General features: G+C 46.3%; 1 protein-coding gene across 2 annotated transcripts in view; it reads left to right on the top strand.

Moving 5' to 3' along the window:
* cdk19 (cyclin dependent kinase 19) overlaps positions 1-16,214 on the top strand; it is a 55,571-nt gene that overhangs the window by 26,937 nt on the left and 12,420 nt on the right. For both annotated transcript variants that reach the window (XM_014144231.3, XM_014144232.3), the window contains exon 5: positions 10,713-10,770. In XM_014144231.3, coding sequence (XP_013999706.1) covers positions 10,713-10,770 — 58 coding nt within the window. The remainder of the gene's footprint in view (positions 1-10,712; positions 10,771-16,214) is intronic.

The raw sequence follows: 16,214 nt of genomic DNA on the forward strand, positions 1-16,214 counted from the left end.
AGCTGCTGCGATAATAAATACAAATGTCCATGGGTGGATGAATGGGTAGTAGGAAATCTATTCTATTCTAACTCATAGGTGTCCAGATGTTTGGTGTTTACTACCAGCACACTAATTGAGTCGGCACAGTTCAGAGCATAAGTCAGTCAGTTGATGTGACTTCCGTTCCGTCACTGGAGACTAAGGCAGAGTAGAATGAATCTGCAAGTCCTACAGCTCCAGCATTCTTATCAGGCCTTCATCGGGCCATCCCCTCTCATGTAATCTCTCTCAGCTCTCCCAGATGGCAGCATGGTGCGATGAGGACCAACGCTAACTCCCGTTATATAAATACACAGGGATCTATCAGTCAGGGCCTCAGCCTTACTAACTCGGCATATACCACAACAGCCAAGGTGGAGTAATGCAGGGATGAAGACATACTACTGCACTGCCATGCCATTGATGGTCCCTTGTTCACCATGTGTCCCTTGTAGGGGTTATTTTGGAGGTGAAACCCGAGTTGATTGATAACTTTGCGAGGATAGTGGATCACGTTGTCGTTGATGATGGTGGTTGCTGAGCAGTTTATGACATGGTATTACTTGTTGAGAGTGTGTCATCAATAGCGTATTTCTTTAATTCTGCTTAGAGATTCTATAGGATTAAGCAGGTCTTTAATGCCTGGTCAATAGTTAATGAATCACCCAGGATACAACAGAAGGGACAATGGTATTGTGTTTTTGATTTCATGTGTCTGACCTCAACACTAATAGGGTATGTGCGGCCGTAGCTGCCTTCCTGTTGCACAAGCAAGCCTGTATCTAAGCAGGGGTCTCTGTCAGTACTACTGTACATGGTCAGCACATAGCTAGCTACTGCTGGAATTAAAACACACTGGCACAGTAGCTAGCGTTGTTTTTCTCTCTTATCTTGACACCAATTCTTCCGGCTCTTAATAAATATTTTCTTTGCCGCAGGGTGAATTTCTCTGTTGTCGCTTTCTCCGTGTCTGATTCCAGATAAAGGTTGATGTTTTGCAGTTTTCTCAAAGCAAGCACTTCCTGCTATTGTGGAAATTCCACTCTCAAGCTGGTGGTGTTCGGAATTGGGATACGTGGGTATGTGTAGTCTGTTTTGCACAGGGAGTTTGTTGGCCATTCCATTGTGAAATTGTCCTGAATATGAAAGAGTCAACTCCCTTTGTCTACCACTTTATAGCCGTGTACCTCAGATTTAGCTAGTCAATGGAAAATGCCACGTTCCACCCCATCTGGACATTTTCCTCCCGAGTCATTTTTGGGGGAGGTGTGTTAGATTTAGGCTAAAGGGTGAGTAATGCAAACAGCATTCCTAATCTCCTCGGGGGCTAGTTACTCCAGCGACTCAGTGCTTTATCAACAGCCACAGGGGTAGGGCAATTGCATGTCTTTCATGGCTCCCTACACCACTCTGTCTATTATGCAACACTCAACCTTGTGCTGCAGCTGGGCACTGTACCGCTGTTGAGAAACCAGCCTCCCCTCACCACTGTACCCATCCTCAGTCTCCAGTGAGACAGGCAGCACCTCCCCATCCTCAGACAGGCAGCACCTCCCCATCCTCAGTCTCCAGCGAGACAGGCAGCACCTCCCCATCCTCAGTCTCCAGTGAAACAGGCAGCACCTCCCCATCTTCAGTCTCCAGCGAGATGGCAGCACTTCCCCATCCTCAGTCTCCAGCGAACCAGGCAGCACCTCCCCATCCTCAGTCTCCAGCGAGACAGGCAGCACCTCCCCATCCTCAGTCTCCAGTGAGACAGGCAGCACCTCCCCATCCTCAGTCTCCAGCGAGACAGGCAGCACCTTCCCATCCTCAGTCTCCAGCGAGACAGGCAGCACCTCCCCATCCTCAGTCTCCAGCGAGACAGGCAGCACCTTCCCATCCTCAGTCTCCAGCGAGACAGGCAGCACCTCCCCATCCTCAGTCTCCAGTGAGACAGGCAGCACCTCCCCATCCTCAGTCTCCAGCGAACCAGGCAGCACCTCCCCATCCTCAGTCTCCAGTGAGACAGGCAGCACCTTCCCATCCTCAGTCTCCATTGAGACAGGCAGCACCTCCCCATCCTCAGTCTCCAGCGAACCAGGCCACACCTCCCCATCCTCAGTCTCCAGCGAACCAGGCAGCACCTCCCCATCCTCAGTCTCCAGTGAGACAGGCAGCACCTTCCCATCCTCAGTCTCCAGTGAGACAGGCAGCACCTTCCCATCCTCAGTCTCCAGTGAGACAGGCAGCACCTTCCCATCCTCAGTCTCCAGTGAGACAGGCAGCACGTCCCCATCCTCAGTCTCCAGCGAGACAGGCAGCACCTCCCCATCCTCAGTCTCCAGTGAGACAGGCAGCACCTCCCCATCCTCAGTCTCCAGCGAGATGGCAGCACTTCCCCATCCTCAGTCTCCAGCGAACCAGGCAGCACCTCCCCATCCTCAGTCTCCAGCGAACCAGGCAGCACCTCGACCTCCTCAGTCTCCAGTGAGACAGGCAGCACCTCCCCATCCTCAGTCTCCAGCGAGACAGGCAGCACCTCCCCATCCTCAGTCTCCAGTGAGACAGGCAGCACCTTCCCATCCTCAGTCTCCATTGAGACAGGCAGCACTTCCCCATCCTCAGTCTCCAGCGAGACAGGCAGCACCTCCCCATCCTCAGTCTCCAGCGAGACAGGCAGCACCTCCCCATCCTCAGTCTCCAGCGAGACAGGCAGCACCTCCCCATCCTCAGTCTCCAGCGAGACAGGCAGCACCTCCCCATCCTCAGTCTCCAGCGAGACAGGCAGCACCTCCCCATCCTCAGTCTCCAGCGAACCAGGCAGCACCTCCCCATCCTCAGTCTCCAGCGAGACAGGCAGCACCTCCCCATCCTCAGTCTCCAGCGAGACAGGCAGCACCTCCCCATCCTCAGTCTCCTGCGAGACAGGCAGCACCTCCCCATCCTCAGTCTCCAGCGAGACAGGCAGCACCTCCCCATCCTCAGTCTCCAGCGAGACAGGTAGCACCTCCCCATCCTCAGTCTCCAGCGAGACAGGCAGCACCTCCCCATCCTCAGTCTCCAGCGAGACAGGCAGCACCTTCCCATCCTCAGTCTCCAGCGAGACAGGCAGCACCTTCCCATCCTCAGTCTCCAGCGAGACAGGCAGCACCTCCCCATCCTCAGTCTCCAGCGAACCAGGCAGCACCTCCCCATCCTCAGTCTCCAGCGAACCAGGCAGCACCTCCCCATCCTCAGTCTCCAGTGAGACAGGCAGCACCTCCCCGTCCTCAGTCTCCAGTGAGACAGGCAGCACCTCCCCATTCTGAGTCTCCAGCTAACCAGGCAGTCCTGCCCCATCCTCCTGCCTAAGTTATATAACCCACACCAGCCACCAGCCGCTAGCCAGCACAGTTAGATCCCAGATCGCAGGTCCCACTCCCCCACTGAAAGTCAATATGTCCAGGCTTTCAGATTTCAGCTGCAGCATATAGCTAGGTTGCACTCTCTCACCTGCCGGCCAATGGTGGGTTGTTGTCATGATTGATTACTAAGGACATGCCCTTATCTCTGACGTAATGGAATATTGTTCAAAGCTGGAGTAATCCCAGGCTACCCGCAGTCACATGCCACGTCCGCCACAAGAAAATGTCTAGGAAAATAGCATCCACACCAACTGTCCTTTGTGTGAATATGTATGTGCCCTGCCTAGGTCTATATCCTGTGTGCAGTGGGCTGTGGCAGGCCTGCACTGCTATAACATGGTTCTGACAGTAGTGGTTAACACCTGTGTGCCGAGAAAAACAGGGTCATTACTTAATCTGAAAAAAAGACGACTACAGAGAAAAGCAAGGAGAAAGCCTCTGAATTAATAATGGCACTGTTGTATGGTTCCCAGTACATGTAAAGCTAGTGTTAGCCTCTGGCCTTTCCTGGCCTGAAAATAGGGCTATTTTTGACTCAACATGGGGTATGTTTTTTTGTGAAAGAGAGGTACCTCCTTAGGGATTGCGTTTTCTGTCCATGGAGGATTTACAGCAGTGTTTCCCAAACTCGGTCCTCGGGACCCCCAATTAATCATCAAGCTTTGAATCAGCTGTGTAGTGTTAGGGCAAAAACCAAAACCTGCACCCTTGGGGTCCCGAGGACCAAGTTTGGGAAACGCAGACTTAGGGATCTGTTTACCACTCCTGACCCACTGCACAAAGTCTCCTAACTTTTCTGGGAAGCTAAGCATATGTTAGAGTCCATAAAATCCAAACTTTTGCAGAAAAATTGTATCAGACAGCAACATTACAACCTCATTAACATGCTCATTTTACTTTTTAATTGCCCGTTCATCCAGTCTCTGTTTTATCAGTGTTTTCATAGTTGTTTACCTGTATGAAAATATGATCTCTTTCAACATTGGGCCAATGAAAATGAATGTGTTTGGATTGAATCCATTAGCCCAGTTTAGAATTTCAAAGAGGAGCCGGTGCCAGTCATTTGGGCTTGAAAAGAAACCCTCCTCATGTGAGTCGTCATAGTGTTTGCCGATAGCAGTGTTTTGTTGTGTGTTTGAATAATAGAGCTCATTATAAGTGGCATCCCTATGGCAAACCCTGTTTGCTATAGGAACCTGTTTGTTGAACAGATTGAATCCTATGAGATTTAAGATTCACACAGATTCAGGGAACTAACAGACAATGGGAGGATTTGGAGTGGAGATCAAGATTATAAATTGCTTGGCTGATGAGACAGTGGATTGCGCAGTCAGATGGAACACAGTAAATAGGCATTTTAACGTCACAGATTTAGCCGGCTGGAATGCGGTTTTAACCAATCAGCATTCAGGATTAGACCCACCCGTTTTATAAGATGAAATAAATAGTGGGTTGCCTACTAGTTGAATATAGTCATTGGAAATGTTATTGTGTACTGTAAACATCTGGCACTGTGATGTCTTTAATGTGCAGCATGGATAGTGGATGGGTAGGAGATGAAGCAGAGTTAGACTATTTTTCTTTGGGCATAAATCTTTGGATAAAGTGAAAGTGAAAACAGTGGTGGTTATGTGCTGGACACACCATGGCAAACTGTGTTCTTTGATTGACATATAATGCAAATTTGTTTTCTGCGAGATGAGTTCTTGGAACACAGGCTGACTGGCTGGTTTCTCCATGTGTCCGGGTTTGAATTGGCTAGGTCAAATCAAATCAAATCAAATTTCTTTATATAGCCCTTCGTACATCAGCTGATATCTCAAAGTGCTGTACAGAAACCCAGCCTAAAACCCCAAACAGCAAGCAATGCATGTGAAAGAAACACGGTGGCTAGGAAAAACTCCCTAGAAAGGCCAAAAACCTAGGAAGAAACCTAGAGAGGAACCAGGCTATGAGGGGTGGCCAGTCCTCTTCTGGCTGTGCCGGGTGGATATTATAACAGAACATGGTCAAGATGTTAAAATGTTCATAAATGACCAGCATGGTCAAATAATAATAATCATAGTAGTTGTCGAGGGTGCAACAAGCACGTCCGGTGAACAGGTCAGGGTTCCATAGCCGCAGGCAGAACAGTTGAAACTGGAGCAGCAGCACTGCCAGGTGGACTGGGGACAGCAAGGAGTCATCATGCCAGGTAGTCCTGAGGCATGGTCCTAGGGCTTAGGTCCTACGAGAGAAAGAAAGAAAGAGAGAAAGAAAGAGAGAATTAGAGAGAGCATATTTAAATTCACACAGGACACCGGATAAGACAAGAGAAATACTCCAGATGTAACAGACTGACCCTAGCCCCCCGACACCTAAACTACTGCAGCATAAATACTGGAGGCTGAGACAGGAGGGATCAGAAGACACTGTGGCCCCATCCGATGATACCCCCAGACAGGGCCAAACAGGCAGGATATAACCCCACCCACTTTGCCAAAGCACAGCCCCCACACCACTAGAGGGATGTCTCCAACCACCAACTTACTGTCCTAAGACAAGGCCGAGTATAGCCCACAAAGCTCTCCGCCACGGCACAACCCAAGGGGGGGGGGGGCGCCAACCCAAACAGGAAGACCACGTCAGTGACTCAACCCACTCAAGTGACGCACCCCTCCCATGGACGGCATGGAAGAACACCAGTAAGCCAGTGACTCAGCCCCTGTAATAGGGTTAGAGGCAGAGAATCCCAGTGGAGAGAGGGGAACCGGCAAGGTAGAGACAGCAAGGGCGGTTCGTTGCTCCAGCCTTTCCGTTCACCTTCACACTCCTGGGCCAGACTATACTTAATCATAGGACCTACTGAAGAGATAAGTCTTCAGTAAAGACTTAAAGGTTGAGACTGAGTCTGCGTCTCTCACATGGGTAGGCAGACCATTCCATAAAAATGGAGCTCTATAGGAGAAAGCCCTACCTCCAGCCGTTTGCTTAAAAATTCTAGGGACAATTAGGAGGCCTGCGTCTTGTGACCATAGCGTACATGTAGGTATGTACGGCAGGACCAAATCGGAAAGATAGGTAGGAGCAAGCCCATGTAATGCTTTGTAGGTTAGCAGTAAAACCTTGAAATCAGCCCTTGCCTTAACAGGAAGCCAGTGTAGGGAGGCTAGCACTGGAGTAATATGATCAAATTTTTTGGTTCTAGTCAGGATTCTAGCAGCCGTATTTAGCACTAACTGAAGTTTGTTTAGTGCTTTATCCGGGTAGCCGGAAAGTAGAGCATTGCAGTAGTCCAGCCTAGAAGTAACAAAAGCATGGATTAATTTTTCTGCATCATTTTTGGACAGAAAGTTTCTGATTTTTGCAATGTTACGTAGATGGAAAAAATCTGTCCTTGAAACAGTCTTGATATGTTCTTCAAAAGAGAGATCAGGGTCCAGAGTAACGCCGAGGTCCTTCACAGTTTTATTTGAGACGACTGTACAACCATCCAGATTAATTGTCAGATTCAACAGAAGATCTCTTTGTTTCTTGGGACCTAGAACAAGCATCTCTGTTTTGTCCGAGTTTAAAAGTAGAAAGTTTGCAGCCATCCACTTCTTTATGTCTGAAACACAGGCTTCTAGCAAGGGCAATTTTGGGGCTTCACCATGTTTCATTGAAATGTACAGCTGTGTGTCGTCCGCATAGCAGTGAAATTTAACATTATGTTTTCGAATGACATCCCCAAGAGGTAAAATATATAGTGAAAACAATAGTGGTCCTAAAACGGAACCTTGAGGAACACCGAAATGTACAATTGATTTGTCAGAGGACAAACCATTCACAGAGACAAACTGATATCTTTCCGACAGATAAGATCTAAACCAGGCCAGAACTTGTCCATGTTGACCAATTTGGGTTTCCAATCTCTCCAAAAGAATGTGGTGATCGATGGTATCAAAAGCAGCACTAAGATCTAGGAGTACGAGGACAGATGCAGAGCCTCGGTCTGACGTCATTAAAAGGTCATTTACCACCTTCACAAGTGCAGTGTCAGTGCTATGATGGGGTCTAAAACCAGACTGAAGCGTTTCGTATACATTGTTTGTCTTCAGGAAGGCAGTGAGTTGCTGTGCAACAGCTTTTTCTAAAATGTTTGAGAGGAATGGAAGATTCGATATAGGCCGATTAGTTTTTTATAATTTCTGGGTCAAGATTCGGCTTTTTCAAGAGAGGCTTTATTACTGCCACTTTTAGTGAGCTTGGTACACATCCGGTGGATAGAGAGCCGTTTATTATGTCCAACATAGGAGGGCCAAGCACAGGAAGCAGCTCTTTCAGTAGTTTAGTTGGAATAGGGTCCAGTATGCAGCTTGAGGGTTTGGAGGCCATGATTATTTTCATCATTGTGTCAAGAGATATAGTACTAAAACACTTTAGTATCTCCCTTGATCCTAGGTCCTGGCAGAGTTGTGCAGACTCAGGACAATGGAGCTTTGGAGGAATACGCAGATTTAAAGAGGAGTCCGTAATTTGCTTTCTAATGATCATGATCTTTTCCTCAAAGAAGTTCATACATTTATTACTGCTGAAGTGAAAGCCATCCTCCATTTGCGAATGCTGCTTTTTAGTTAGCTTTGCGACAGTATCAAAAATAAATTTTGGATTGTTCTTATTTTCCTCAATTAAGTTGGAAAAATAGGATGATCGAGCAGCAGTGAGGGCTCTTCGATACTGCACGGTACTGTCTTTCCAAGCTAGTCGGAAGACTTCCAGTTTGGTGTGGCGCCATTTCCGTTCCAATTTTCTGGAAGCTTGCTTCAGAGCTCCTCGGTTAGGTGGTTAACTGATTTTTGTCCTCTGACGTCCTTGGGTAGGCAGAGGGAGTCTGGAAGGGCATCAAGGAATCTTTGGGTTGTCTGAGAATTTATAGCACGACTTTTAATGCTCCTTGGTTGGGGTCTGAGCAGATTATTTGTTGCAATTGCAAACGCAATAAAATGGTGGTCCGATAATCCAGGATTATGAGGAAAAACATTAAGATCCACAACATTTATTCCATGGGACAAAACTAGGTCCAGAGTATGACTGTGGCAGTGAGAAGGTCCGGAGGCATGTTGGACAAAACCCACTGAGTCAATGATGACTCCGAAAGCCTTTTGGAGTGGGTCTGTGGACACTTTCCATGTGAATGTTAAAGTCACCAAAAATTTGAATATTATCTGCTATGACTACAAGATCCGATAGGAATTCAGGGAACTCAGTGAGGAACACTGCATATGGCCCAGGAGGCCTGTAAACAGTAGCTATAAAAAGTGATTGAGTAGGCTGCATAGATTTCATGACTAGAAGCTCAAAAGACGAAAACATCATTTTTTTTTTTTTTGTAAATTGAAATTTGCTATCATAAATGTTAGCAACACCTCCGCCTTTGCCGGATGCACGGGGGGGTATGGTCACTAGTGTAACCAGGGGGCGAGGCCTCATTTAACACAGTAAATTCATCAGGCTTAAGCCATGTTTCAGTCAGGCCAATCACATCAAGATTATGATCAGTGATTAGTTCATTGACTATAACTGCCTTGGAAGTGAGGGATCTAACATTAAGTAACCCAATTTTGAGATGTGAGGTATCTCAATCTCTTTCAATAATGGCAGGAATGGAGGAGGTCTTTATACTAGTGAGATTGCTAAAGCGAACACCGCCATCTTTAATTTTGCCCAACCTAGATCGAGGCACAGACACGGTCTCAATGGGGAAAGCTGAGCTGACTACACTGACTGTGCTAGTGGCAGACTCCACTAAACTAGCAGGCTGGCTAACAGCCTGCTGCCTGGCCTGCACCCTATTTCATTGTGGAGCTAGAGGAGTTAGAGCCCTGTCTATGTTCGTAGATAAGATGAGAGCACCCCTCCAGCTAGGATGGAGTCCGTCACTCCTCAACAGGCCAGGCTTGGTCCTGTTTGTGGGTGAGTCCCAGAAAGAGGGCCAATTATCTACAAATTCTATCTTTTGGGAGGGGCAGAACACAGTTTTCAACCAGCGATTGAGTTGTGAGACTCTGCTGTAGAGCTCATCACTCCCCCTAACTGGGAGGGGGCCAGAGACAATTAACCGATGCCGACACATCTTTCTAGCTGATTTACACGCTGAAGCTATGTTGCGCTTGGTGACCTCTGACTGTTTCATCCTAACATCGTTGGTGCCGACGTGGATAACAATATCTCTATACTCTCTACACTCGCCAGTTTTAGCCTCAGCCAGCACCGTCTTTAGATTAGCCTTAACGTCGGTAGCCCTGCCCCCTGGTAAACAGTGTATGATCGCTGGATGATTCGTTTTAAGTCTAATACTGCGGGTAATGGAGTCGCCAATGACTAGGGTTTTCAATTTGTCAGAGCTAATGGTGGGAGCCTTCGGCGTCTCAGACCCCACAACAGGAGGAGTAGAGACCAGAGAAGTTTCGGCCTCCGACTCCGACTCGCTTAATGGGGAGGTTGGTTCTGGTGTCATGCAGGAAACCACAGAACTATACTGGGCATCATAATATAATTCCTCCCCAAAACCCTAAAACACAGACTAAGTAAGATATTATTGTGTGGTTGGAATCAGTGTCCCAAAGGAACAGGCATGATTCACAACCATGGCAGACCTTGATATCAATGATCAGTACAATCATTGACAGAGCAATCTTTCACAGAAGTTTTATAGAAGTTTGACCTCTTTTCTTTGTCTTTGGCAGTATGGAGGTCAATAGCATAATTCACTTTCCATTTGGCATGCTCTGCCTCTGTTATTTGTATGTTACACTGATATTACCAAAACTTCCCTCCAAAAAGACATTGGAAATGCATGGCATTTTTGTCTATTTAAGCAATAAGGCTTGAGGAGGTGTGGTATATGGCCAATATACCACGACTACGAGATGTTCTTATGCACGACGCAACACGGAGTGCTTGGATACAGCCCTTAGCCGTGGTATATTGGCCATATACCACAAACCCCCGAGGTGCCTTATTGCTATTATAAACTGGTTACCAACGTAATTCGAGTAGTACAAATACGTTTTGTCATACCCGTGGTATTGGCTTTCAGCTAATCAGCATTCAGGGCTTGAACCACACAATTTAGAATGTCTGAAATACCACAGCTTTCAGCCAATCAGCATCCAGGAGCAAAACTACCCAGTTTATAATATGTGATACACCTGTGAAGTGAGTGTAACCTCATTTCTATGTTGTGTTGTCTTACTTGGTATTGGAGCCTCTGAGGCTTCCCTAATGGCTGAAACGCACACAGAACAAGATGGTTAACTGTTTGTCTGTCTTTCTCTCCTCTAGAAACCAGCCAACATTCTGGTTATGGGGGAGGGCTCAGAACGAGGGCGAGTGAAAATCGGTAAGATGGGCTAAATGTACACACTGAAGTCAATACACTGTAGATGATTGATGGAGCGGGCTGCTGATTCAGTTATTTAAAGCTTAAAACTCTGTCAGTAGGTTGATTATACATCATATTATTTGTATTCACATTTGAAACTTGAATGTGAGCAAAACAGCTTAATAATGTGACCATTATTTCTATAGCAGATACAGTTAGTCGGAAGTTTAAATACACCTTAGCCAAATACATTTAAACTCAGTTTTTCACAATTCCTGACTTTAACCCGAGTAAAAATTCCCTGTCTTAGGTTAGTTAGGATCACCACTTTATTTTAAGAATGTGAAATGTCAGAATAATAGTAGAGAGAAGGATTTATTTCAGCTTTTATTTCTTTCATCACATTCCCAGTGGGTCAGAAGTTTACATACACTCAATTAGTATTTGGTAGCATTGCCTTTTAAATTGTTTTACTTGGGTCAAACGTTTCGGGTAGCCTTCCACAAGCTTCCCACAATAAGTTGGGTGAATTTTGGCACATTCCTCCTGACAGAGCTGGTGTAACTGAGTCAGGTTTGTAGGCCTCCTGGCTCGCACACACTTTTTCAGTTCTGCCCACAAATGTTCTATGGGATTGAGGTCAGGACTTTGTGATGGCCACTCCAACACCTTGACTTTGTTGTTCTTAATGTCACGACTTTCGCCGAAGTCGGTCCCTCTCCTTGTTCGGGCGGCGTTCGGCGGTCGACGTCACTGGCCTTCTAGCCATCGCCGATCCACTTTTCATTTTCCATTTGTTTTGTCTTTGTTTTACACACCTGGTTTCAATTCCTCAATTACATGTTCATTATTTAACCCTCTGTTTTCCCCATGGTTTTTGTGTGTGTTTGTTTTATGTATTTCGGGCCTTATGTGTGGGCTTGCTATTTACTACGTGTATTTGGTAATTTTGAGTAAAGTTACTTTTATTACTCATCTCTGATGTCCTGCACCTGACTCCTCTGCACCAGCTACATCCAGACCTTTACACTTAAGCCATTTTGCCTCAACTTTGAAAGTATGCTTGGGGTCATTGTCCATTTGGAAGACCCATTTGCAACCAAGCTTTAACTTCCTGACCGATGTCTTGATATGTTGCTTCAATATATCCACATAATTTTCCTTCCTCATGATCTATTGATTTATTTTGTGAAGTGCACCAGTCCCTCCTGCAGCAAAGCACCCCCACAACATGATGCTGCCACCCCGTGCTTCACGGTTGGGATGGTATTCTTCGGCTTGCAAGCTTCCCCTTTTTTCCTCCAAACATAACGATGGTCATTATGGCCAAACAGTTCTATATTTCTTTCATCAGACCAGAGGACATTTCTACAAAAGGTACGATCTTTGTCCCCATGTGCAGTTGCAAACCGTAGTCTGGATTTTTTTATGGCGGTCTTTCCTTGCTGAGCGGCCTTTCAAGTTATGACGATATAGGACTCGTTTTACTGTGGATATAGATACTTTTGTATCTGTTTCCTCCAGCATCTTCACAAGGTCCTTTGCTGTTGTTCTGGGATTGATTTTCACTTTTCACACCAAAGTACATTCATCTCTAGGAGACAGAACGCGTCTTCTTCCTGAGCGGTATGATGGCTGCATGGTCCCATGGTGTTTATACTTGCGTACTATTGTTTGTACAGATGAATGTGGGATGAACGTGGTACCTTCAGGCGTTTGGAAATTGCTCCCAAGGATGAACCAGACTTGTGGAGGTCTACAATTTTTTTTCTGAGGTCTTGGCTGATTTTCTTTTGATTTTCCCATGATGTCAAGCAAAGAGGCACTGAGTTTGAAGGTAGGCCTTGAAATACATCCACAGGTACACCTCCAATTGACTCAAATGATGTCAATTTGCCTATCAGAAGCTTCTAAAGCCATGACATAATTTTGGGGAATTTTCCAAGCTATTTAAAGGCACAGTCACCTTAGTGTATGTAAACTTCTGACCCACTGGAATTGTGATACAGTAAATTATAAGTGAAATAATCTGTCTGTAAACAATTGTTGGAAAAAGTACTTGTGTCATGCATGAAGTAGATGTCCTAACCGACTTGCCAAAAATATAGTTTGTTAACAAGAAATGTGTGGAGTGGTTGAAAAACAAGTTTTAATGACTGCAACCTAAGTGTATGTAAACTTCTGACTTCAACTGTACATCAATGAGGTTGTTTACTTGACAATGGCTGCAGCTTTAACCTTCAACCAGCCTCTGAGAGGGTCTCTGAACACAGGGACACAGGACCAGGCAGAGAGCCTTAAAATGGCCACATCACACAGATCACACTATTGCATAACCCACTCCCCAGCATGGCACTGTTCTGGGATGATGTCACAGGTCTGCAGTGCCGGCCGGACTCTATTTATACCCTAACCCTGAGAGTCTAGCATTAGTGCTAAGTTATTGTTTTAGAGTCACTGAACCCCCATGATAACTGCTGCTCAGGGATGCCTGGGTGTCAATGGCAGTGTGGGTGTCACACTGCCATTGACACCCAGGCATCCCTGAGCAGTGTGACACCCAGGCATCAATGGCAGTGTGACACCCAGCATACCAGACCAGACCACCAAACTTCACTTCAAGTGCTGCACAGACACAGAAGACCTTCCCATAAGAATACAAACAGAAGCTCTTCCCATAAGACTACAAACAGAAGCTCTTCCCATAAGACTACAAACAGAATCACTTCCCATAAGACTACAAACAGAAGACCTTCCCATAAGACTACAAACAGAAGACCTTCCAAAAAGACTACAAACAGAGAACCTTCCCATAAGACTACAAACAGAGGACCTTCCCATAAGACTACAATCAGAAGACCTTCCCTTAACACTACAATCAGAAGACCTTCCCATAAGACTACAAACAGAAGACCTTCCCATAAGACTACAAACAGAAGACCTTCCAAAAAGACTACAGACAGAAAACCCTCCCATAAGACTACAGACAGAAAACCCTCCCATAAGACTACAGACAGAAGACCTTCCCATAAGACTACAGATAGAAGACCTTCCCATAAAACACACTGGCAGTGTGGTGCCAGGACAACAACCTCCCCCTCAATGTGAGCAAGACAAAGGAGCTGATCGTGGATTACAGGAAAAGGCGGGCCAAACTGGCCATTAACATCAACATGGCTGTAGTGGAGCGGGTCGAGAGTGTCCACATCACCAACGATCTATCATGGTCCAAACACACCAAGACAGTCATGAGGGCACGACAAAACTTTTTTCCCCCTCAGGAGACTGAAAAGATTTGGCATGGGTCCCCAGATCCTCAAAAAGTTCTACAGCTGCACCATCGAGAGCATCCTGACTGGTTGCATTACCGCCTGGTATGGCAACTGCTCGGCATCTGACCGAGGGCACTACAGAGGCTAGTGCATACGGCCCAGTACATCAATGGGGCCAAGCTTCCTGCAATTCAGGCTTATATAATAGGTGGTGTCCGAGGAATGTCCATAAAATTGTCAGAGATTCCAGTCACCCAAGTCATAGACTGTTTTCTCTGCTACCGCACGGCAAGTGGTACCGGAGCGCCAAGTCTAGGACCAAAAGGCTCCTTATTAACAGCTTCTACCCCCAAGCCATAAGACTGTTGAACAATTAATCAAATGGCCGCTGGACTATTACATTGAACCCCCTCCCCATTTGTTTAACCTGTACCCCCGGTACCCCCTATATATAGCCTCGTTATTGTTATGTTATTGTGTTACTTTTTATTATTTTTTAATTTAGTTTAATTGGTAAATATTTTCTTAACTCTTCTTGAACTGCACTGTTGGTTAAGGGCTTGTAAGTAAGCATTTCACGGTAAGGTCAACACTTGTTGTATTCGGCCCATGTGACAAATAAAGTTTGATTTGACTCCAGTGCTATGCAGACCTGGCCCATAAGATGACTTACTGACAGCATTGACATAAACACCAGCCATAAAGCATTGTATATTTTGATTTCAGAGAGAGAGAGAGAGAGGCAGGCAGGCAGGCAGGCAGTGGAATTCAAGCATGGTGGCTTTGACAAGCTATACATTAATCATGGTACAGATGTAGGATCTTAGTTTGATCAACCTGTTTCAGGAGAACATTCCATTTCAAATTGTAAAACTTGTAGTGTATTTGAGGTTAAAAAAGTCTTCGGAAGTTTGTAATTTCCACTTGAAAATTCAGACTTTTCTTTGTATTGACTTTACTTTGTTTAAAAGCTTTTTTGCGTTCCATTGGCTGTAGCCTGGAATAAAGTGGGCAGCCAGCGTCTTCTCCAGCCAGGGGATACCCATGGTGACGGGTTCTTGCCTTCCTCTCTTGCCTTCCTCTCCACTCTGGTAAAGGGCAAATATGATTTTGCCGGTTCCCTTGCCATTAGTTGTTCATCCCAGGAGCCTCCTGCATACCTATCCAGCGAGGGCATGGCAGGAGCTATAGGTTCCGCCACTTTGCATCGCTGAGCCAGAGGCCCGCCCACCATCATGTCAGTATCTCTGACTTGACCGAGCCCCCTCGATAATTCCTGGGAAGTCGGAGCGTAGGGAAGTTGGCAGAGCGGACGATTGTCCCGAAGGAGAGGTCGGAGAACTCTTCCCTCTCCTCGGTGTCACTGCTACACTTAGCCTCCCCGGGGGAGGGGAGGCCGTGAGCTTGGGTCAGTGGAGTCGGCCCTTTGAAAATCTTGTCCTCCATATCCCCAATGTCGTCAGTTTCATCATCTCCAGAAGAGCCCTGAGAGTGCGGAGATAACACCAATTGTTCCCGCCACATCTTGGAGGATAACAGGATGCAGCTGACGCATTCCGGGGGTCCTGGATGCCGTCCCTGGCGTGCTTTGGGCCCAAGCAAACGAAGCAAGTCGTGTGAGTCCAGAGCCGCCGAGAGAGAGGAACAGAAGCATTGAGCTCTTAAAAGATTTTGGGGGTGGCAGGACCGTCTTGAGGCTTATCTTGTCATGTAATTCTTCAGACCAATCTTCAGTCTCGCTGAAGGAAAAGTAATCCACATGATAATTCACATTTGCTGTTGCTGCAGGATTATTTTCCTGCTGTGACAAACTGGCTCAATTTAAGATCCTACATCTGTATGGCTTGCTCAACAGAGCCTGAGATCCTTCCTGAAACCGAACACTACCTCCCTCACTGAAATCAAATCAAAGTTTATTCATCATGTACACAGTTTACAGCAGGTACAAACGGTGCAGAGGCTTACTTGCCAGCTCCCTCAACAGTACAGTACAGTACAAATAACAATAATAATCAATATCAATAGTAGCATTGGGTTCAGGCCGCCCTGTGTTTCATTGTCATTTATTCACGTTGATACTATTATGTTTCCCCCACTATCTTATTCACGTTGATACTATGTTATGTTTCCCCCACTATCTTATATACGTTGATACTATGTTATGTTTCCCCCACTATCTTATATACGTTG

Source organism: Salmo salar, chromosome 15 (assembly GCF_965601325.2).
Source record: "Salmo salar chromosome 15, fSalSal1, whole genome shotgun sequence".
NCBI classification, from domain to species: domain Eukaryota; kingdom Metazoa; phylum Chordata; class Actinopteri; order Salmoniformes; family Salmonidae; genus Salmo; species Salmo salar.